Source organism: Gambusia affinis, linkage group LG14 (genome assembly GCF_019740435.1).
Source record: "Gambusia affinis linkage group LG14, SWU_Gaff_1.0, whole genome shotgun sequence".
NCBI lineage: Eukaryota > Metazoa > Chordata > Actinopteri > Cyprinodontiformes > Poeciliidae > Gambusia > Gambusia affinis.
In genome coordinates, this window is record NC_057881.1 from 12,075,779 (window position 1) to 12,098,999 (window position 23,221).

Below are 23,221 nucleotides of genomic sequence, written 5' to 3' on the forward strand. Positions count from 1 at the left end.
ATCAAGTAAAGTCAGGTTTGCGATCTTTCTAAGAAGTGGTTACAGAAAAATAGCTACTTAGCTATAATGTAATTTTGCAAACCGATTACCAAATTAGTTGAATATTTCAATAATTAATTAATCATGATTAATCTGATTAATGACTTCAGTCCCATAAATGAATGGAAAAGGACCTCATAGCCAGTGCTACTGTAAAAGAGAACCCTACTGGAATGAATGACAGCATACCACATGATTTTAAACAACATGCTGGCAACATCTAAAAGAAGATAATATCAGCTATAATTGCTTTTTGTGTAAAAGTGTATTGATCTAAAATTTATGGCCAGAATTTGTGCTAGGAAAAATGGTGGAAGATCCCTCTTTACATGCCTCAGACTTGTGAAACGTTAGCGGAGATGAGTGCTGTCCCATTGGCTCAGCATGATTGTAGAGCTATCAGCAGCATGGCAGTCAATAAGTGCAATACACTGAAGACCTGTTAATTCGCGGCTTAGCATTTGCGGCTTTTTATTTGGAATGTGACTCCAATTTAACTTTTTTAGAACGATCTAGTTATTTGTGCTACTGTACATGTAATGTAATGTAAAATACATATTGCCTTACATGGATTTTTGACAAAATCAAGTTTGAGGCTTTTTACAAATTTTCAGGGGTTGAATTGTTGAGAGTGCAACACATGGTCACAGAGTCTTCAAATGCAAATAATCCTAAATTTATCCTCAATAATGAATATGGAATAAGAACTGACCAGAGGGAGTTGATGATCTTGCAGAGTAAAAGCTCGCAGCACATCCGGAGGTTGGCTTGGTGGTCAGCGAGGACTGATGGTGGGACACGCATTGGGTCCACCTCACAGTTCTCCTCAGACTCGTATAAGGCTCGAATGAAATCACCTGGAAAGTGGACAACAGAAATCTGGGACTTAATTCCTAAGCCAAAGAAATATGCTGATAGGCTAAAAAATGCCAGGTAAGGAATGCCTGATTGTGCCTGAAGAGTCAGGGCCATAAGTTGGAGAATGACAAAAATGGCAATGTCTGGGTGATAGCTTTGATTTAAATAAATCATTATTTTATTAAAATTGCTCGGTCTCGGAGTCTCCTCACATCGGCATTCTTTAAAGGCGACATGAACCCCACTGTTTACACCTCAAGGGCGAAACGCATTGGTTTTTAAAGGACGTTTTGATATAATTTGAATTTATGTAAAAGATCACCCATGAAGTACAAACGGGTACACAATTCACCACAGTGTAAATACAGCCCATTGCATTTCTCCTACATGTCAGATTTCTCTTCATAAATCTTTCCTTAACAACCAGGGGGTTCCAGGTCTGTCCAGCTTGCATGGAAAAATGCCACCAACTCCAGCCAAAAATCATCAGTAATCCTCTTTCTTCCTCTTCTCACTTTTTACTGATAGATATACTGAGGATGTACAGAAACAGGTATTCTAGGATTTATATATATTGTTACTAAGGCTAACTGCTATTACCAACACAACCTGAAAATAGGTTTTTCATCCATTTAAGCTGTAAAACACAAATGTTTACAAAGACTGGCATACAGTGGTGTTTTGTTTTTGCTCAAATGAAGTGCAAACCATCAGAGACAAAGTAGCACCTGCAACTCTTACAATATCTGATATGCACATCAACCACATTTAGTACTGAATTCAGGTTTGCTTGAGGATCCCCAATTGTCAAATCAGAATTATGACTTCAAGGAGGTGTTATTTTTTTGTTGCAGTATTTAAACTTAAAATTCAGAACATCAAATTTCCGAGTACATCAAAGTCCAAGTCATTAATGCTACTGAAATCCTGGCTAAGGTAGATAGAAAGAAATGGACGGTCTCACTTAAATCAGCTTCATCTGGTCAGTAAACCAGAAGAATCAAGGCTGAATAGTAGTGTTAATATTATTCTCAACATTATAAAACATAAGGAAAATATCTCTTATTGGAGGTCAGTAAGGTGGAAAATAAGCAATACTTTTTAAGTAAGGCTAAGGAGTAAATAGTATGAGATTTGTCAAACATTTGCTAAGGTGGCTAGAAAACTTAGATGGGAAGTAAAAGTGGAGATAGTACATTCTGAAAGATTTAGTCAACAGTTTTTATTGGATACACCTTTTAGATAGCTTGTAATGATGACTTAATGGTGACTTAACCTCTAGAACCCGACGGACCCACCAGTGGGTCCGTCGGGTTCTAGAGGTTAAGTCACCATTTAGATGGCAACTACTGAATGTATTTAGGGATCTAAACAAGGAAGACAGCACTATGTTGTAAGTGACCATCTCATTTTTGGTCATTTTTAAATTAGATATTTCTAACACCAGAGTTACTGGCGGTCTTACCTATAGCTTCCTTGAGGTATCTGTGACCTATTAGTTTGAGGTACTCTTCCACAGCCTTTGTAGCGAGTGTGTTTTCCCGAAAGATCAAATGTTCACGGTCCATGAATCGATCTACCTCACACATTGCCATGTCTGAAAGAAACTCCTACAGGGAGACACAACATGAAGTTGCAAGTAAGGGAAGTTTACAGTATCATTAATCTCAAAGGTAATTTAGTTACAGCTGTCAGAAAAAAAATACATTGAAAAGAAAAACATTGCAAAACAAAGTTATGAGTAATAATAAGACATAAGTATTGCATTTAAAATGCTAATTTCTAATAAATAAATGACTAAGATATTTATTTATTAGAAAGCTTTAAGAAAAGTTGCCATAAACGGTAATATTTACAGGAGTAAATTTGTTGATTTGTTAATAAATTGTCTTTTGAATGATATTTGCTAAAAACAGCCTAAATATTTGGTTGGTTGATACTTTAATTACCTTTGTTTTCCCTGTGCTCTGAAGAATGTGCACCAGAGCAAACGCCACCTCCTCTTTACTCTTCACGCTCAGCAGCGGCTCCAGCACCGCGCACAGTGTTCGGTAGTTGTTGGTGATGTACTCGGCAAACTCCTTGTACAGCTCCATTGGGAGAATATTCATAGTCTGGTAGCGCGACTTGACACGCAGCGAAGCATTGATCACTTTGGCACTTCCAACGCCGCCACTTTTGGCTAAAACACTGGACTGTATCACCGGGTACCACTGCTCAACAAACTGCCGGCCCGTGATGCTGGATATTGGGATGCTGACAAGGCCGATGTATGTGCTTTTCTCCTAATTTGCAAACAAGATGGATTTTAACCCTGATATCCTTTGCATTTTTTTTAGATCAAACATATAAAAAGTACTGAAACATAATGCTTACCTTGCGCCTCTTTTTATCTGTCTCTTTGTAGAGGTGCAAACGAAGGCTACGAATGGTTGGCAAATTGTTAAACTCAAAATGTTCTCCCCAGAAGACCGTGTCGGTGCGGGGTTTGCTGGTGGTGCGCGCGTACAGCATGTCGTCCAGACAAAGCTCGCAGTAGTAGCGTTTCTTAGCTGGAAGATCTCGAGCCTCGATTATCCACAACTTGAGCACATTCTCCACCCGCCTGCTGTTGTCCTGAAAAGAGTGCTATAACTGCGTTAAACAACCCAGGAGGCTTAAATGTTAAACTTAACTGGACGCACTCAACAAAAAATCCACTGAGAATACCTTGTTTGGTTTGACCGCTCGTTGCAGATTCTCAATCCATTTGTCTCTTTCAGAAGCTGATCGGCAGGCAAAACATTTTGTCCCTGAATTGGTGGTTACCTGAAGAGCAAGCATTTTTAATGACACCGATTTCTTTGCGACTGATCTGTTTTTCCAATCCAAGTTGTAAGAATTAGAAACATTTAGGGGTAAAGATGCAGATTACAACTAAATTAAAATACTCCATGGAGAACAGGCTTATTAGTTTTCACTTCAGTTTTTCACTTCAGTTCTTTTCTTTTTATCCTCCACTGATTATACAAAGTGTAAACCAATTTTTGCCTCCTAAGAGGCTTAAGTGGAATCTGTATATCTCTTGAGTGAAATGCAGCTATTCTGGTGAACTAAAAATAGTACGAAAAGCCACTCTTACCTCAGGGACAAGCACAAATGTGGTAAGAGCACTTAGACAGGGAAAGAGCTGATTTATCCAAAAATGAATAGAAATTCTCTAAAACAAATTTTTGAGATTAATGAAGCCTATTCTTGTTCAATAATAGATCCTAAACTGATCACTATGTCAACAAAATACTGGCATAATAAACTGAACTTTACTGCATTGTGCTGCATCTAGGCTGCACAGTTATCCGCATTGCTGCCTTGCAGTAAGAAGGTTCTGGGGTTGAATTCCAGTCAGAGGCCTTTGTTAATGGCATTTTGAAATTGTTGCTTCTCTGGCTTCCTCCCACAGTCCATAAATATGCACGTTAGAATAATTAACCACTTTAATTAGCCCAGAGGGGATCTGTATTACCCTGCGATGGATTGGCAACCTGCAAATAACCCCAAAACGTCATGCATTTAGTAGGCGTAGGGAACGAATTACACTTGATTTAAATATGTTTATTTTATAACGTGTTTTTCGAAGATGACATACGACACAAACCCCCAAACCTGCAAGTTTAAGCCTTAATCGTTAAACAAAACTTGCTCAACAAAACTTTGACTCCAATAATCTGTTTCATTATATTAGCTCTAATTAACTAATGAACTGTATTTATCAAAAGCTCCAGACAGAAATGAAGAGGCTGTGCAGTCATAGCTCAAATGTTACATAATTTCAGCTGGAGAAAAAAAAAGAAAAAAAAAAGTGACAGGCAGGCAAAAACACAGAAAAGGAAAAGGTTAAAGAGATTAGCACACCTCAAAGCAGTACTCTTGTCCTAAAATGCTTGAGTGGACAGGCTTGATAATGGCATCTTCATCCAGAACTAGGTCTAAAGCCTCTGCAGCACTGCTGGGGGAAAGGAGGGACTCATGGGAGTGGGATTCTTTGAAGCTTTGCATCAAGCGAGTCCTGGTGAGAGAAGGAGACATCGACTTGTAATCAGAATTCATGTGGATGTTTTTACGACGTGACTCACAGCAGAGGAAAATCATTGATTGTTGGTGTGCATTTCAGAAAATTTCACTTAACCTGCTGATTTATTTATACCACTTGGAGTTGAAACACATGCAAAAATGTATGTCTTTGAATGTTGTGCTTGGATCAGTTAATGACATTTAAAAACAGTAGAACAAAAAGAAAAATTAATTAATTAATACTCTGGCCTGCCTAGTAAAGCCTATCAACCCCTACAAAACCCTTAAAAAAATATTAACATTCAAAACCTTTAACATATGTCATTTGGTTTTAGGATCAAATAATAAAGATTGTTTATCTGCAATAACAATGTATCCATCTCTACCTCTGAACTTTAGCATCTTAAAAACTAAAACAAACTGGCTGTGGGGAGAAAACAGAGAAATAGGGAGTGATTCACAAATAAACAATCTTATCCTGCCACATATTGAAAGTTATAGTTTCTGATGTTTCACACGTTGATATTAGAATGATCCTAGTGATTAAATATATTGCGGCATTTTAGAACAGGCTAATTACAAAACAGTTATTTTGTTGTTTGGGTACTCAGCCCAAACAACAAAATAAGTTAAATATCGTCTTAAAAAAGTTTAACTGCAGTGTGTGTGTGTGGTTGTTTGTCCTTGGGAAGTTGTGTCAGATGTCCTTTATTCACTTGTGCTTGGTTTTAAAATTGCTCCACATCCTCAGCAGGACAATGTAGTTTTCCAGCATCATAAGAAGGCTGTGGAGCAGCAGAATCATAACAAAGACACCTTGATTTCACACAGAATAAGGCACAACTTCAGGATGCCCTGATGGGTAAGAGGTGTCCTGAGGTAGGCCTACACAATAACAGGCAGTATGAGTTATTGTTGAGGCTGATGCTTAGTGCTAGAAAATAGCCCGCAGTGGCTGCTACTGTGCTGATGGTTGGAAAACACACTTCTCTGATTTGCTTTCCCCCTTTCTCTTTTAAGGGCAAACAAAATGTTTGCCCTTCAACTGAAAGGTTGAAGAGAGGTGACATTAAAGATGGAGACATAAAGCTGATAATTATGTCACAAGCTTCTGATAGCTTATTCACAACATTTGAAAGAAAAGGAGGCACGAGTTTGAATGTTTTTTGCAAAGCAACATGTCGAACAGACCACAATGACATGGAAAAATCTAAATAAATCAAGGTGAAAGTTTAAAAGAACATTTTGGACCTCGACTAGTCTGGTGTGAATGCTCATCTTTTAAAAAAAATTATACCTGAGTGGGACAATAATAAACATTGAATCGACTCGTATTCCAATGAAAAGTTTGTAGATGCACTCAGAGAAATAGATCTTAGCTGTGGAGTCCTGATCTTAGCTTCTAGTTTGTGAAATTAAACTTAAAGTGTTTATTTATTGACCATTTTTCATTTGGACAAAAAGGGGTAAACTTACAAAGCTGAGAACACAATCCCAACTGTGAGGGTGGCAGCATTATGTTGCTGAGCTGTTTGCTGCAGGAGGGACTGGTGCACTTCACCAAATAGATGGGATCAAGAGAAAATACCATCGTGTGGAAATACTGAAGCAACATCTCAGATAGAGAGCTGCAGCTTTCATGCAAACTGGTCTACCAAATGAGGAATGATCCCTCATTGTCCAGTTTGTTACACAGGGGCTTCAGGAAAATAAACTCATTGCTTGATCATCACAAAACCTTGATTTTAGTTCCATAAAAACAACATCGTCATTTTGTAAATCCATATTCACTTTTGGAGTTAAAAACTAACATCCAGTTAAGTTTAAGTATTTTAATATGATGTTTCTGAAATCCTCTTTATTGTGCATTTTAGGTTGAACTGGTTCTACAGTGAAGTCTAGCATCTTCTCTTCAAGCAGTGAGACATTCCTGTAATCTTTTAAAGTGGACACTTTGTTATTATTTTTGTTGAAGCTTGATCTAGAAATTGTACTGGTGCACAGAAGATATAACGCAAAGTACATGCCCTGGAAAAACTGGTCTAATCTGTGTGGTGGAGGTGGATGCACAAGGGTGAACCAAACTGAAGCACTCTGTGAGAATAAACCATATTGTTGAGAAAGGATGAGAGTGTTATCATCTCCATCACTGGCTCCCGAATCATTTCAGGGTCAGGCGAATCTAATTGAAGCTAACTAAGAAGCGGCAAATTGATTTGGCGGCACACATAGATTCGAGTACAGTACCAAAAAAGGAAAAAGGCTGGTCAGTTTTCGGAAATTCAATTCCATCTCACACAAACTATGATAATGGAATGTTTTCTCCCTCATCGTGTTTTCATATTTGAAAATGTGAAAATGTTGAAATTTAAGTTGATTTTTTTATATATATATAAAAAAGGCAGAAGGACTGACGGAAACAAAAAATACCTTATTAAACAGTTGATAAATATGCAGATTTAATGCCGATCATCACTGAATAATCATGCATAGCCGCGCATAAAAAATGCTCTGATAAAATCAACAGACTTTGGCAGCCGAGCCAGAGCAGCTGCGTCGAAAAGCTCGAGTGTGAAGTTGGATGCTGAGGGTTTACAGGAAAGTCAACTTAATGCTACCGAGTGAATTAAGCGTGTGTGGGCAGGACTCAAAGCGAGCTGTGCGGGCAGCTGTCTGAGGCAGCGGTGAGAGGGGCGCACCGACTTAAACCCCAACATCATTTAGCTTTCTCTCACAGGCTCCATCCCTGCTGCCCCCACACAATCCACCGGGTTAATTTATAATTTATTTCGACATCTGAAACATTACATTCTAGCACACAAGGTTTTCCCACATCCTCTGCTAAATGACACTTTCTTCGTTTTCCCATGTCGGACATCCACACCAGCCCCAAATATGTCTGCAAAGCGCCTCCCGCTGTGACGGGAAAGTGTGCCGTCAGCGATACATTTTTACTCCCTCTTGACATTCTTGTATTTCCCATATGGGCTTCGTGACTGGATTGTGTGAAGGTTGCATAAAATTTTGAAGCCCGAGATCCAGCTGAGGATGTGACTCCCCCCTCTTCCCCCCCACCACACAAAACAAGAGAAGAAGAAGCCTGTCATGAGACGCTCCAAAGCTCCAAGCTGCTGCATCCCGACAAAATGTAAAAAAGAAAAAGGGCTAAATAAATAAAAGTCTCTCAGACAAGATAAATGTAAGCATGTGGTGAAAACAATTCCTCTGGTATCACTGCAGCTTCACTTTGTTTCTATTTTTTACCAAATTAAATTTTATTATGAAAGCATAAACTTCTTTTATCAAGACAAAATGTATCACAGTTGTACATAAAATTACTTAACCGCCCCACTGCAAACTAGTTTTAGTTGCACATTTAGTTCAGATGTTTGCAAAAAAGAAATAACAAAAGAACAGTTTAAATAGTTTGGAGAGATTTTGTCCAAACTTAACAATAAATCCTACTTCCAATGTCTACCCATCGGTTACCGTTATGCATCAGAGCGCACATTTGTAAATCAGGTGTAGTCTCAGGCATATTAAATGCAAAAATTCAAAGGCTTCAGTAGTGGGGGAATAAGTAGACACATAAGCTCAACAACAAAGATATTTATTGTTTTTAAATACCTAATCATTGATGTAGCTTCTCTGAAACGTGGACTATGTATGCTGATATTAGTGTTAGGGACGTCCGTGCTGCTGCAACACGTTTTGTATTTTAGGTTTGAGCAGCTTTGGTGGTAGGTCAGCTCCTTTTAGCACAACTTGGACACAACAATAATCTTTTCCAGCATCCTATTGGATGACTATTTGAAGTAAAATTTAACTCCCAGTGGGCCAAGAGAAGTAATGTTGTTTGTTTGGCATCAGATTTTGTTACCAGAATGCAGCTAGTCAAAAACGCTGGACTGACTGCAAAAGATGTTTAACGAGACCTTATGGCATAACGAGACCTTATGGCAGCGGTCACAGAGGTTTCAAATTCAACCAAAAAACTATGAGTATGCACCACAGCTAACCTAAAAACACAACAAGTATCTGACTTGTTGTGTTGACTTTACAGAAAGGAACGATTCATTCTTTTCTGTAAAGGAATGAATCAAAACCTGAACTTTTCACGCCTATGGATCAGTAGTATGCCGGGATGAAGACGAATAAAGCTTACATTGAACAGAATTACAACCCTAGCGTAAAACACATTGATGCTCTGGGATTTCTCTTTTTCCCCTGGTACTGGGAGCCTGCAGTGAGTGTAAAGCAGACGGACTCAACAAGAATCCCACGGCTCCCAAGCTTATTTCAGAGTTCATCAAGGCTCGGTTTCAGAAAACGTCCAGTGTTGCTTTCATTGTCGCTTTACTTAAACTCTACTGAAAATCTCTGGTGGGATTGGAAAAAGGTTGTGACAGCACAGAAACTGAGGAATATAAATGAACTGAAGTCCATTCACCTGCATCTAGTGAGCTGAGATTCCTCAGAGATCCTGCCAGACTTTGCAGTCCAGGTATGAATCACATTTGCAGCAGGTCAAAGGAACCAAAGGTTGGTCTTTTGAGCTTTTAATATGCTGATCTTGATGGGGTTGAATAATTTTGAGGCTGGTATTTAAAATTGACATTTGAGTTGAATTTGAAGAAAGCATTTGTAGAATCAGTCAAGTGGTTCTTGTTTTATTTATTTTTTTGGATCTAGCTATGTTTTGCACAGAAACCTAACTAACAGTGGGGGCTGAATAATTTTAGGTGTCACTGTAAATGTTGCCTCTCAAAAGTACTAACAACATTTTGACTTTTTCCAGTTTTTGTCACAGCCCAATCAAACAACGTCTGAGTGCTGGTTTATGTTGGGAAAGACCAAAACAAGCCAGAAGTGAAGGGAATGTTTCCAAAAGACTTAAAAACCTCTATTGATCTTTTTGTTTCCACAAGCCAAACTTGTAAAGCTTGCAAAATTTTCACAGTTTCGGGGCTTTCGTTTCAAGACTTACCTCTCTTGGTCAGCACTACGAAACCGGGGCAGAATCATCTGTTTGAAGCTGCTGGTCCGGTCCAGCTTCGGCTGGCTTTTCGCCCTCTTGATGGAGCCCTTCAACCTCCGATTGAGAAAACTCTAAAGATTAAACACAACGAACAAAAGATCCCATAAACATCTCAATGAGTCTCTACCAATGACGCTCATTCTGGTGTTTTTGCTGAACTCACCGGCTGCCTGAAGGGCTGAGGGGTTGTGTTAGGAGGAGTCTCCATACTCGACTGTCTTACAGAGGCAAAACTTGCCCTGCGGGATTGGTCTACAAGAGGACAATGTCATGAAAAAGGAAGCAAGAAAAACAGTCATAAATAAGATTTACATTGTCTAACAAATCAGTTGTGCTTTTTAATGTTCTATATTATCTTACATTAAGAATAAATCTTATTTAAAAAAGGAAGGTCTTATTAGGATACCACGTATTTTAATTCTGCCAGTCATCGTCAACACGATGGCAAGATTTCAGTGCATTTTTATGGTCTGTTAGACCTTATTGTTTTGTCTACATTCAATCTTTGTTGAACTGCATGACGTTTGATTATTACTAATGAAAGTTTATCATTGAGTACTATATTGTTAATTACAATGATTTCTGAAATACAGAGAACATAAATATATGTTTATGTACATGTACATATGTATATATTTAAACAGTCAATATATGTATTTCAACAGCTTTAATTTATGCCAGAACTTTACAATGACGAAACCATCCAAATTGTTCTGACAACATGAAGTAGGCCAACAAATCTCAAAGAACACATCACAGCCACATCTAAACAGATAAGACGGAGAAGATGAGACAGCTTTATTGCCATTCTATGCACTAAAGAATGCGGGCGGTACAAAGAAATACAACAAAAACATACAGTGAAAGAGTGGGTTGAATATAAAAGTTTACATTTGTGGTACAATTATCAGCATTTCAAAGAAAAACAATAAATCAAGTCAACAGTCGGACGTGGTGGTGGTAGTGTGATGGTCTGGGGCTGCTGTGCAGCTTCAGGACTCCTGTGACACAAACAGCAAACGGTAGCAGTCAAAAGGTGCTTGTACGTATCGACTGTGAGAATATGATCAACATTTGGCCTAGGAAATGTTTTGAACTGCACATCTTAGTGTAAAATTATGCCAAAGAAAAGTTGATGCAAGAGAAATATCGGAGGTGAAGCCCACAGTCTGTGATGACTCATCTGGATACATATAGCTTTAGTCTGTCCTTATGCTTGCACAAACTCAGCAACATGGTGATGGATCTATGAAAGTATGAGCAACTATCTTTAGGAAATCTCAGCTGAAGCTTTCTCTGTATGGCCAAGGAAAATTATGTCAACGTAAACCTAAATGAGGAGGGTGCAAACCCTGTTCACGTATAACTTTATTTCTTCTCTTCCATGCTGTCCGAAGGCTGACCTAAGCAAAAATTAAAAGATAACCGTACAGTAGTGAGTATTTCTTACACTTACTAAAGCTCTACGAGGGTAAAATATGTTATTATTTTACTGTGAACTTTAAGATGCTGCTTCTTTCAGCCACACATTTTGGAATATGATATATATTAATCTCTGTCCTTCTCTTTAACATTTTTACTGTGATTGTTGAGTAGAATATTTGCACACATCAGATGTGAGAAATAAATATTATTTGCTATGAGATAAATAATTATTTGTTATCTCACATTGCCTATTGTCCTCTCTTCCCATGTTAATGTCTGACAGTAAATCTTTAAGATGTTTGAAAAGTGATAACGTTTCCACCAGAAAAACAGTTAAAGACTATAAAAAAAAGAGTAAATGTATCCTTCTAAATATCTGTGAGGAATCCAGGAAGGGAAACAGTTTAACTACACAAACACAAACAGTTGTTTCATTATTCGAGCTAACAGAGATATTAATACAATTTCTTTTTATTCTGGACACAATGCTGGCCCCTATTTCTGATCTCTGGTTAGTCAAAACAGTGTTTTCGAAGTGGGGGGCCCCTGGGGGACCCCCATAGGGTGCTAGGAGGGCTTCAGGAAGCTGGAGGGAAAATGAGGAAACAAATATAATGCAAAAATAAAAAAGTAATCCAACACAGTTTTTAAAATCAGAAATTATAATTTGTTTTTAATCATTATTATAAAGTATATGTTAAAACAATTTCTTGAAATGTTATTTGCCATGCTCATCTTGTCTGATTGGTTGAAAATTCCTTAAGCGGCTTTGCTCCTCAAGCTGTTTGCGTGGCAAGAGCAAAAAGTTTCTGACCAGAAAAAGAGAGAAAGAAAAAACCTTTCAACATCCTTGCTGGAGGACACCGACATGAAAAACCTCATGGACAATTAAAATCAGAAAGCATGAGGCAGCATTTATGCTAAACAAATGGAATAATTATTGAATAGTAAATAAAAGTGAGAAAAAAAAATAACAGCATTTGTCATTTACTTCAGGTTGGCAGCCAAGTTTTAAATAAGTGATTTCTTGATTTAACAAGTCAGTCAGTAATCTGGTGTGGTTTGTGAAATCAAACCAGAAATTGTTTCAGTTGTGGCTTAACAAGGCAGTCAGTTATATTTATATATAACACCTATTTGGTCACAATTACTGGGGAAATGGAAATATTTCAGAGGGCTTTTAACTTAATTAATGCAGAGCTAATTGACTGAACAGAATGGATGTCACTTAATCTGCATTTCAAGATTTATTTATAAATTTGCAATGAAACACAAATTAAGTACAAATGTGAGTATAAGATCAATATTATTATAAAGTAACTCATTTCCTTAATTCCTGCAGTTTTACACCTGGATTATTCTGGTTATGTAATAAAATGTGCAGATTGATCTGTTATGTGTTCGGTTTGTTTTTTTAATCTAGACGCAGGTCTCATGTTGTTTTTCACTCCACGGTTCTATTTTCAGCAGTGACTGATCTGTTGGGGGTTTTTTTTAGAACTTGGCCATTACCCTGAGGAGCTGTTTCATCCTTTTTTATTATTATTTTTTTCACAAAGAGAATCAAGACACGCTGTCATCCTATAATTTTGATTTCCTCGCTCTCGGTGCCTGTAAGTAGGCTACTCTTCAGGTTCTATTCTGAATCGCAACTAATTGTTTGGTACCCATGGAAACAACTCCAAGGGCTTCTACTTGAAGTGTAAAAAATATTGGCACAAAAAAAACTGCACAGCAACGATGATAGAAAAACACCAAGCAACACAGCGCAAACAGTTGTATTTCTTCAAACCAGACGTGAAGGAAGGAGTCATCAGACGTGTCAGCAGGCCCTGAGGGGCAATCACCCTCAGCTGGGGGAAAGACTTCAGATTTTTATGAGTGTGTTCACATGGAGCTAAATCACAACACAGCAAATCAATTGAATGACCTTGTTGGGGGACAAAAAAAACAAAACAATTTTTACGTGCATCTACAGTCGCTCGCAATGAGGACGGATTAAAGAAAACGTGACATTAGAACACATGGATGTGTTCGGTCGGGCCATTCTGAATGTAAATTGCTCTCAAGACGGAGCGTGTGGGTGGCAACAGCCTCTAGCTAACTATGATACAGAGAGAGAAAGACGGAGAGAGAAAGACTAAGAGTGGGTGTTAAAGAAACATAGTCAACCTTTATCATATCTATTAATAAATGTTGGGAAACGTTGCATTTTTGACACTTTTGTGCCTAAAATAGTGCGTGAGCAAATGTCGATTCCACATTTTTTAATAGGATAGAAGACATAAGAACTTTAGCTACTATGATATAAAGTCCAATAAATTACTTTTAATTGTTCTGCATTGTAATTAAGATCCATACGTCGCTGGATTATAATGTGACTACATGATTGGGTTTGAATGAGAATGATCTTATTTAAATTTAGGCACAAGTGGATTGTGCAGTGCCTTGTAAAAGTATTAATATTCGTTAATCTCAGAGCATCAGATAAAATCAGCTGAGACCAGAAACGTGCAAAATAAATAAATAAATAAATAAAAAGGCCCAATGGCAACTCTGGAGTAGCTGCAGAGAGCCACAGCTCAGGTGAGCGAGTATTTTGTTTGGAGAACTTTTATCTGTGAACTCCACAAAATCTGTCGTTTGTGAAAAAGTGACAAGCAGAAAGTCATTGCTAAAAAGAAGAAGTAATAAGTCCTATTTGTACTTTTCCACAAGCCATATAGGGAATAAAACAAACATGTAGAAGAAGCAGCTCTGGTCATCTATGCATTCTACCATCAGCCATGCAATTTAAGTATTAAGTACATAAACTGTCCATTGGCCCTGCACTTGTACTCTTATTTCTGTCTTATTTTTTTAATTATACAACCTATTTTTGTTTGATTTTCTTTTCTCTATATTATTAACCCTTCCAGACCAAATGTAGCACCCAAGATCCAGTCACATTTGCAGTACCGTAATTCCACCACACTTTGCACAACCTGAAAAGTTCCAACGGTTTCTAAAAGGGGAGACTTTTAGAAACCATTGATTCCAGCAAATATCAAGTTATTACGGTAATTTCATCTCCGCAGTAGCAGGGAGTGGAATTCATCTGAGGGGCAATCTGTTAATAAACGGTAAATTGTGAAAATAACTTACTTGATATTAAAAGTTCTTGTTTTTATGGGTAAATGGGTAAATATATTTAATCACAGGACATTTAAAGAACTGAGTACAATTAAAATAAGCAAAAATATCCAAGCGGACATTTGACACTTAGGTCAGAAAGGGTTAAACTGAATTTAAGTTAACTGAATTTAAACAGGAATGTGGAACATAAACTTGTTAGATTAAATCATACTGTTAAAAAGTAATGTACAGAGCTCAACATCAATCATTCTATAGAGGCTCAAAGTCAAACAGTTAAAGAACCAAACCAAAGATTATTGTATTTCTGGTATTTTCTGATCTAAAATATGTTACAGTTCCTGTTGAGGAGGCAGAAACGTTATTTAAACTCCAGATGTTTTTGGGTAAAGCATCTGGACTTCCTTAAAATATCCATCCATCCATTTTCTGTTCACCCTTGTCCCTTAGAGAGGTCGGGAGGGTTTCCTTAAAATATTTTAAATTTAAATGTTTGATCCAAAAAGGCAACTTTCGTTTGTTATGCTTTCAAGCAGACAGAACCCGTTTAATCTTAACATATACACATGTACATAATTTATATGCAAGAACTATAAAATTGGTCAAAGCTTTATGTACTACATTTACAGGTCCTAATGCAAATATGCCTGTGTAAAAAAATATTTTTTTAGCAACTTCAGTGGTGCTAAAAGCTGCAAATAACATGCAAAGTTGATTTTCCAATTATTTAAATCCCTAGAGAACTATTCCCACAAAAACTGGCATATTAAGATGAACTAAATATGATATTTAGAGAGCATCAGTATAAAGGAGTTGGGGTTTTAAACAATAAAAGTAGCAAAGGAAGTCCCTGTACACAGGTCTTATTAAAAACAAGTCCCGAGATTCTACGTGATCAAGTTTTCGCACATAGTATAGAAGCTGTTAACCTTCTCTCTCCGTTTCATTTGCTCACAGTGTTATCAGAGTTTTGGGTTCTCTGGAGAAAACTGCAGTCAAGAATGAAATTCTGGCCCAAAGTCCCAGAGAAAAACAGACAGGTTTCAGCTGGGTTGGGTCATTACAGACAAAATGCAACTAAATGTGTCCATTTCAGCAAAGTGCAGTCAAGCAGCTACATGCATTATATGTCTTTAACTCCAAAAAAACTAAAGAATAATACTTAGGTAAATGCTATTCAGGTGATAGATCTGAGTAAGACTGAAATAGATTTCATTGTGGCTGCCTGTTTTGTTGATATTGCACTCTAGCTTGAATGGTGTATTTCCAGTCACAGGCCACAAACATGGGATCTCAGTGTGGCTGGTCTGGAGCATCTGACAACAACAGGCCTCCAGTGATTCACAGACAGGCCTGCTGGGGCAGATACTGCATTCATGTCATATGGAAGTGTCTGTAATTGCCATATTCCATCTAGTAAACGCAGTTCATGACAGCAGATAACCAGCAATTATGGGAATACAATTTGCTGTTTTTTTCCTGATAGCCCCAATCTGCAATGTAGGTCAATTAGGTTACCTTAAATTATATTTTCTAGCCATCTACAGTTGATAAAGTATGTTTTGAATTCAAATTACAGTGCAAAAAATAGTAACTGTTTAATCTGATTTTGTCAGTAAACAGATTTCTCTTGATGACAATGACATGAAATTGAAGCCACATCAATTTCACGATGTTGATAATGACCCGAGTGAAAACCCACTCAGGAATTAAAAACAAATCCATCTATAAATTTACAATAAATTAAAAGGAACATTGCCAGATTTAGAAATATCTTTTCCAGAAGTGATTGTGGAAAAAAGTGATCCATGTATTTGTTACTTTAAGGCTATGCTAGTGTAATCGGAAGTTCATAAAATTTAAGGCAACCTGCTGGGCTGAAATAGATAGAAAACTCCTTAAACTAATTTAAATAATTAACCAAACTTATTGAAATGTTTGATAAGCAGGATTAATTATAATATATGTGCGACTGAATTGAAATGACTTGCTTGTAAAGTGCCTCAAGATAACATTTGTTTTGAATTAGCGCTATGTAAATAAACTGAACTGAATTAAATTAAGTTATGTTTAATAATGGAATGACAGATAATACTGAACATAACAAAACAAGCTCTACAAATGCAAAGAAAGCCAAGAACAGTTGATTTTTATCAGTATTTCTATTGTATTTCTGCTCTCATCTGGAAATTATTTTGCAGATACAAATAAAAATTGTCGCCCAGCTCAGTCCGATGGGCTATAAAAAGATTTCTCATTACCATGCTTTCACAAAAAGGAGCATCTCATTATGATTAAAAGCAAAGACTACTTTCAAGACCTTCAAAATCCCCATCATTGCAAAACATACTGATGGGACTGGTCAAGGCCATATTTCAAAATTTCTCACCCCACGTGGTTTTTGGAAGGCTTCTGACAGAAGAGTAAAATAAAAAAATCTGTCTTATTATCCACAGCTCCAAGGGCAAATAACCACTGATGTAGAGCCCCAAAAAGACCCAGAATTAACAAGTGTAGCATTTGAACTAAAGAATTACAACTTCTATGCACACTGCAGAAAACTACACTCTGTAGAAAAACTATGTTGAAGCTAGTTTCAAGTTTGCTACACAACATTTTGACAAGATGTCGGAAATATTGGGAGAATATGCAATAGTCTGGTCAAATCATCTGCGACAGACTGGCGACCTATCCAGGGTGACCCCGCCTCTCGCCCGGAACGTTAGCTGGGGATTGGCACCAGCAACCCTCCTGACCCCATTAGGGACGAAGGGTGTATAGAAAATGGATGGATGGATGGATGGATGGTCAAATCATCAGGAAATATAACTCTGGATGTGATGGAATAAAAGTGGGACGTCAGCTGAATTTAAATAATGTATATCCAAACTTATGAACCTTAGGGCTTTAAATCTAGTGTCATTTTCACCCAGCTGAATTGACAATTACTCCCACTTTTTTACATGATGCAAAACTCGGTTTGCAACTTGGAGTGCCCAAAGGCACACTGTTATGCGACATGAAGTTGAAACTAAAACACCTTTTAGATTACGTGACAACTGCTTTCTTCACTGATCCGCAGTGACAGAGTTCAAATAATTAAAGGAAGGGAGAAAATTCTACAGGGACATTCTTGACAAGAATCCAAAAGCCAAATATAAACTTTGATTTCAGAGAATAAAACTGCTGGACTCTCCCTGTCAATAACGTGTCTTGAATTCAATTGAAAATCTATGGAAATAAAAAAAGATCAGTGAACAAAAGAGGCTTTGCTGTAGAATAAATTAGGTTGAGTTCTGTGTCGTTCCAATTTACACAAAATATGATTTAGAAGCTATTCCGTTTTGATTTCTTTGTATGAGGAAAACTGTTTGATTTGAGCATCTGCTATGGATTTTGTCATTAGGTTCCATTACAAATATTTATACGTTGTTGGCTATTATGAATCACAGCGTTGACAGATGCACAACTTTGCTTTTTTCACTCTATTTTTGGAATCATACACATTACACAATGTTCTCTATATATTAATGAACTGAGACAAAAGCAATAAATGGCAACACAAACGATGAATAATTGTAAATTATCCGGAAGAAAGTTTGTCGTCTCGAGGCACAAAAGTCACATGAGTGGTTTTCTAACTACATTGTGACTAACGCCTATTAACACTGCCCACATATAGTTTGCTGTGTTAGTGACTTCCACATATCTTAACCAGATGTTGAGTTTGCACGACAGCTAAGAATCTTGAGGGGTTTTTTCCAATTTCCAATAAATTATGTTGAATTTTCTGTTGGTTTTTGTTAAGATTTGCCAGCAACTCCCACCTCTTGGATGTTTGACAAATTTTCCTCTGGGAGCAAAACGCCTACTGGAGAACACAGTTGAACACACTTTCTCCGTACCCATTTCTTATCCACGAATAGACGGAATTGTAGTTCATTGCAACTATAAGTATTAATACATTGCTTTAAAATAGCGCAAATATTGTACACCTTTCTCTTTGTGATTCTGTTAGCTGCTATTGCCCATTTGAGGTGGCCTGAGATGCTACAAGGTGAATTGTGCCCCTCTTAAGATATATAATACAGACTTACACTTGTATGTAAACAACAGACTGCAACAAAGGAGCAGAGGGCAACACTTCAGAGGGAGATTTTGCAGCTAAACTCAAACCAGATATAAAAATACTTATAGCACCATCACACTATCTGCTCTAATTTATTGGTGTATCAATAGATTTAAGTGACTTATAATGACCCAGTGAAGCGATTTAATCCCATTCGACTTTATGCAGACACTCGGTCTGCACTGATGAACATTTACTCCCCTCGCCATGCTGAATGCTCAATATCACAGACATAGCAGAGGTTAGCTTTGTTTTATAAGTAATTCAATAAACAACTTGTAAAAATTGAGAAGAATCATAAACGGTGTACAGAGTATTGAAGTTTTAGCCAAAGATGGTCAGGCAATTTTAATAATAATTTTAAAAAAAGTGGCATCAAAATTAAACTTAACTCCCTAGATCTCTAGCACAAAATTAGCTATACACCCCCCATCCAATTACACACACAATGCAAGTAACATACTTATAAACTGTACAGATACTTCAGTTATCTAACAGGGCTTGATCTTTCACAAATTATTTCGCTCCAGTTTAGACTGCTGTCAAGCAAGTTTTCAGAAACACCAGCATGTGGCGAGATAAGCATTACTTTGGTCTCCTAACATAAGAAATTTGCTAATGGCCTAGCTAAAATTAGAAAGCACATAGAGCACTTATTTATCAAATCCGTTTCACAGTTTCTGCAGATAGGCGACGCACTACAGCTTCACATTTCTCTCCAAGCCAGAATTTTGCCACCAGTTATGTAAAACAAAAAAAAACAAAAAAAAAGAAAAAAGTCTGGTGAAAAGAGTTGGAAGAGCTCGACTGTCACTGGAAGACAAAAAAAAACCTGTGAAACCTGAAACCAGTCAACAATCTAAGGTGTTAAAATTAATGCAGGTGTGTGAATGTCACTGCTTGGTTATTGCTAAAATGATTCAGCATTTTATGACTAAAATAAACTGTGAAACCCCTAAATTTAATGTTGAGAAACTGAAATCGGATAATGCAGAACGTTGCCATTCAGACCAGATCTAACAAAAGGCGATACAGGCGGTTCTCCAAAAACACTCTTTTGTAGGGAATCAAGAGATGAAAGGTGAGCAATGTCAATTTGTTTTAAGTATAACGTCTTTGCAGTAAACAGCTTTGGTAACAAAAAAGGAAGTAGCTTTGTATTTGTAATGTTTTTCTTAGGTGATGTGAGCTTATATGTAGCAAAGGTATCTAAAAAATCTTTAATATCACAGAGCCAGGTAAGGTCAAAAGAGGAAAAGAACCTTAAGGTCAAAAGAATCTGAAAGGAAGGACTATTAAGATTTTTGTACACTGAGCTTTATTTATTACCTAAACTAAGTTTTGTACTTTAATTACCACAATAATCACATCTCTGGTGTACTAATATGAGTTAATTAAACATTTATTTAATCCTCTGAAGATATAAGGATCATAAATTTTAAAACTCATCTGAACTTGCAGTGTTGATGTGATAGTTTATCTCGCTACAATGACAATAAGTTTCATGTTTAGGATTTCAGTGTTTTCCCAAACATTCATGATATAAAAAGAAACTACAACTTATTCTTCCTATTATAGTGTTTTACAGCTTTACTGATCCAGGCTTCGCAAAGTTCTTAAGTGACTGACATCTAAATTCAAGGATGGACAAAACAAAGCGCATGTCTTACGCTGTGATTAATTATTAAACAAAAATGAAGCTGAAATAGATTTTGTGACAATTAGTTCAAACCTGAGATTCAAGCCAAATAGCCGAAGCTTTAGAACAAACTTGGATGCACTTTGTTAACTTACTTTGTTTGAAGACTAGTAATAATTTGAAGTTCCTACTTCTAACGGGTTACATCTTGATGTATTATGTTGTCGAACCTTTGGCTAGACATGGAAAAAAAAAAAAAAAAAAGGCTGAAGATTACCTGTCTGAGCTCTGCCTGTCAAAACGGAGCCACTTCAAATCTGAATGGCTCACTGCAAGCCATATTTTTAGACCAAGTTGGCCCATTCAAAGTGACAGGTTGGTGTTATTTCTCAGTTTGAGTGGGTAGTCACTGCAGGTATCCAAATAAATGTGCTTAAGCTCAGTAAAAAGTGTTATACAGCCACTTCTGGTACAGAAGTTTTAGAAGAGGTACCACAAAGTTTGGACAAAGAAAAGAATAAAAGTGTTTTCCACTTGTGTGGGATTTTTGTCCTGAACTCCAGTCTTGAATAACGCAGATTAAAGTGGCTATTCTCCATATTAAACTCAGCAATCTTTTCAATTTGAAACCACCAAATAGGTCAAATGTGCTGAAAGTTAAAACCACATCATGAACAATGCTGTCCAAACAATCAGCATGACTGACAGGAAGAAAACCGCCTGGCAGCAACTTAGTGGCTCTTTGACAGGCCAGCAGCAACACTCCAAGGGGTTTAAGTATGAGTTGCGATTTACAAAACACAGACTGAAATCGTGGATGCCAAACGCGCTGTAGCCGTTTAGAGGAAGAAATGCGAAGGGATTGCGTCTTTTAGATTCTAAAAAAAAACCCTGAAAGGGTAACAAACCCGTAATGTGAAGAAGCAAACAGGGATGTAAAAACATTTTAAGTTTCCGGTTCCGTGATAACCGTCTTCCAAAACAAAACACAGAGGTGCAATAGTGTGATGAGGTAAAACATAAAACTGTCACACATAGTTTCAAAGGATCATGAACTCTTTGAAATATCAGAAGATTCTCAAGAAAACTTTGAAGGATTTTAGCAGGAAATGGAAAATAGATCACTTAAATACTTTAGCAGAATAAGGATGCCAAACAAAAGTGGTTGACTATGAAATAATAAACATGTTTTTAAAGGTTAGGCTGAGATTACAGACATAGGTCCGGTAGAAAACTTACAAGATCGGATGAGCATAATAAGGACACAATATTCTAAAAAAATAAAAATAAAAAAAATAAAAAGAGATTGTGAAAGTAGGATTGGTCAATGATCCCAGCTCTATGCTCAAACCAAGTAGAAAACTAGATGCTACTCTAGTGCCAAAAGAGAACATAATATTGACATCAAAACGGTGATTTTTAAAGAAATGAATTTGAACGATAATGTTTACTTTATATAAATAAATAAAAAAGGTCCGCCTCTGGCTGTAGTCAGAGCCACTCCGGTGCTATGTTTAGAAACATCCCTGTAAGGAGGTAAATGCACACTGCACAGAAGAGGCAGAGCAGCGGGGTTTTAAAAAAGTGGTGGGTGGAGGGGTTCAGGAAGTAGCGGCACTGTGGGCGGGAGAGATCCACAGAAAAAAAAATTAAAAACTGCAATCAGTCTGAATCCCGACAAGCTTTTTGAGAAAACCGGCTAAGCTCACAAACAGACACACAAAAAAAGTTTGGACTTCCAGTGTTTTGTGACCAGCAGTAGCTACAGTGAAAATCTTCAACAACAGCCTAAATAAATAAGCAGAACTTGTTCTCTATCATGTGTGTTTTTCCTGCATTCCTGTCTTCCTGCTGCCTGTTTCTGTGCTTGTGTGTGAGCTCTAGCCAAAGGGGAGTGTGGCCTCGTTACCATAGGAACATGTTTGCTAGCGTGTGCACTGCTCTCCATCAAACTACCTTCATTTCTACTAATGTATTTAGAAGCGTCATTACTGTGCTTGTGAATGGATGGATCCAAATGGAAAAACTAGAGTTAAGCAGGCGTGACTCTACAGATGCATCATGGGGGATGACCAGATACGGGAGCTAATGGTAGTTTTGGTGGAGGAACCTCAAAGCTAAAAGCAGGAACAGATCGACAGAGGTCGTGTTATACTGCTGCACAGACATGAGTGTTAAAAAGTGGATAAGGAAATAGACAACACATAAAATAATAAACCAATCAATTGTGCAACACATCACAACGTCTCTCTTTAACCCATAATTATGTAATGCATTTAGTAAATAGATTTTGTTTAGTAGAATTTCTTGCTGGTCTGTTTTGAATAAATATTTTGTTCCATCATTTAATTTTTGTCTGAAAAATTAAAGGTCAAGGTGAGTTTTACACCGCTCTCCTCATCTCTTCATTTTATAAAATATTATTTATTAAATTAAATTAATAAACCTGGACATTAACGCTCCATAATATTCATTTTTTAACACATATTTTTCTCTAATCTAGCAACGTGGAAGTGAACCAACAAATATGTTAATTTCACCTCGGCCATCACAAAAAAATGTCAAATGCTTTATTAAGTAGTAGCAATAGCTATGCTAACATTAGCTTGCAAATCACAGTGTGAAACATGGGGAACAGAGAGTAACAGAAAGGATAAAGAGAACACCCAGAAACATTTCTTTTCTTTTGCTTCGATGTGCAAAATAAAGTCTTATTGTAAGTAATTCAATATGTTTTTAATGCTGTTCAGTCTTTTTGACCGCAAGCAATGTGTTGTTTGTTGTTGCCCCCTCCCCTAGGTGGCGCCACTGGCATTAAGCTTCTTAAACTCTGGTATGAGTTAGAAGCTCCTGACATCCATCCTGCTGTATTACATCACTGACATGCAGCTCAAACAAGGTAAATTCCCAG

The 23,221-nt window shown here is 37.2% G+C and overlaps 1 protein-coding gene across 4 annotated transcripts in view; it reads right to left on the bottom strand.

Annotated features, from left to right (window-relative positions):
• The window catches only part of LOC122844182 (ras/Rap GTPase-activating protein SynGAP-like), a 56,274-nt gene that overhangs the window by 21,677 nt on the left and 11,376 nt on the right, over positions 1 to 23,221 (bottom strand). For 3 of the 4 annotated variants that reach the window (XM_044139407.1, XM_044139405.1, XM_044139408.1), the window contains 8 exons: positions 10,149 to 10,237; positions 9,935 to 10,056; positions 4,789 to 4,942; positions 3,607 to 3,705; positions 3,274 to 3,525; positions 2,847 to 3,182; positions 2,363 to 2,507; positions 752 to 896 (listed from right to left, as the gene is read on the bottom strand). In XM_044139407.1, coding sequence (XP_043995342.1) covers positions 752 to 896; positions 2,363 to 2,507; positions 2,847 to 3,182; positions 3,274 to 3,525; positions 3,607 to 3,705; positions 4,789 to 4,942; positions 9,935 to 10,056; positions 10,149 to 10,237 — 1,342 coding nt within the window. The remainder of the gene's footprint in view (positions 1 to 751; positions 897 to 2,362; positions 2,508 to 2,846; positions 3,183 to 3,273; positions 3,526 to 3,606; positions 3,706 to 4,788; positions 4,943 to 9,934; positions 10,057 to 10,148; positions 10,238 to 23,221) is intronic. The other variant, XM_044139406.1, reaches the window with a different exon arrangement.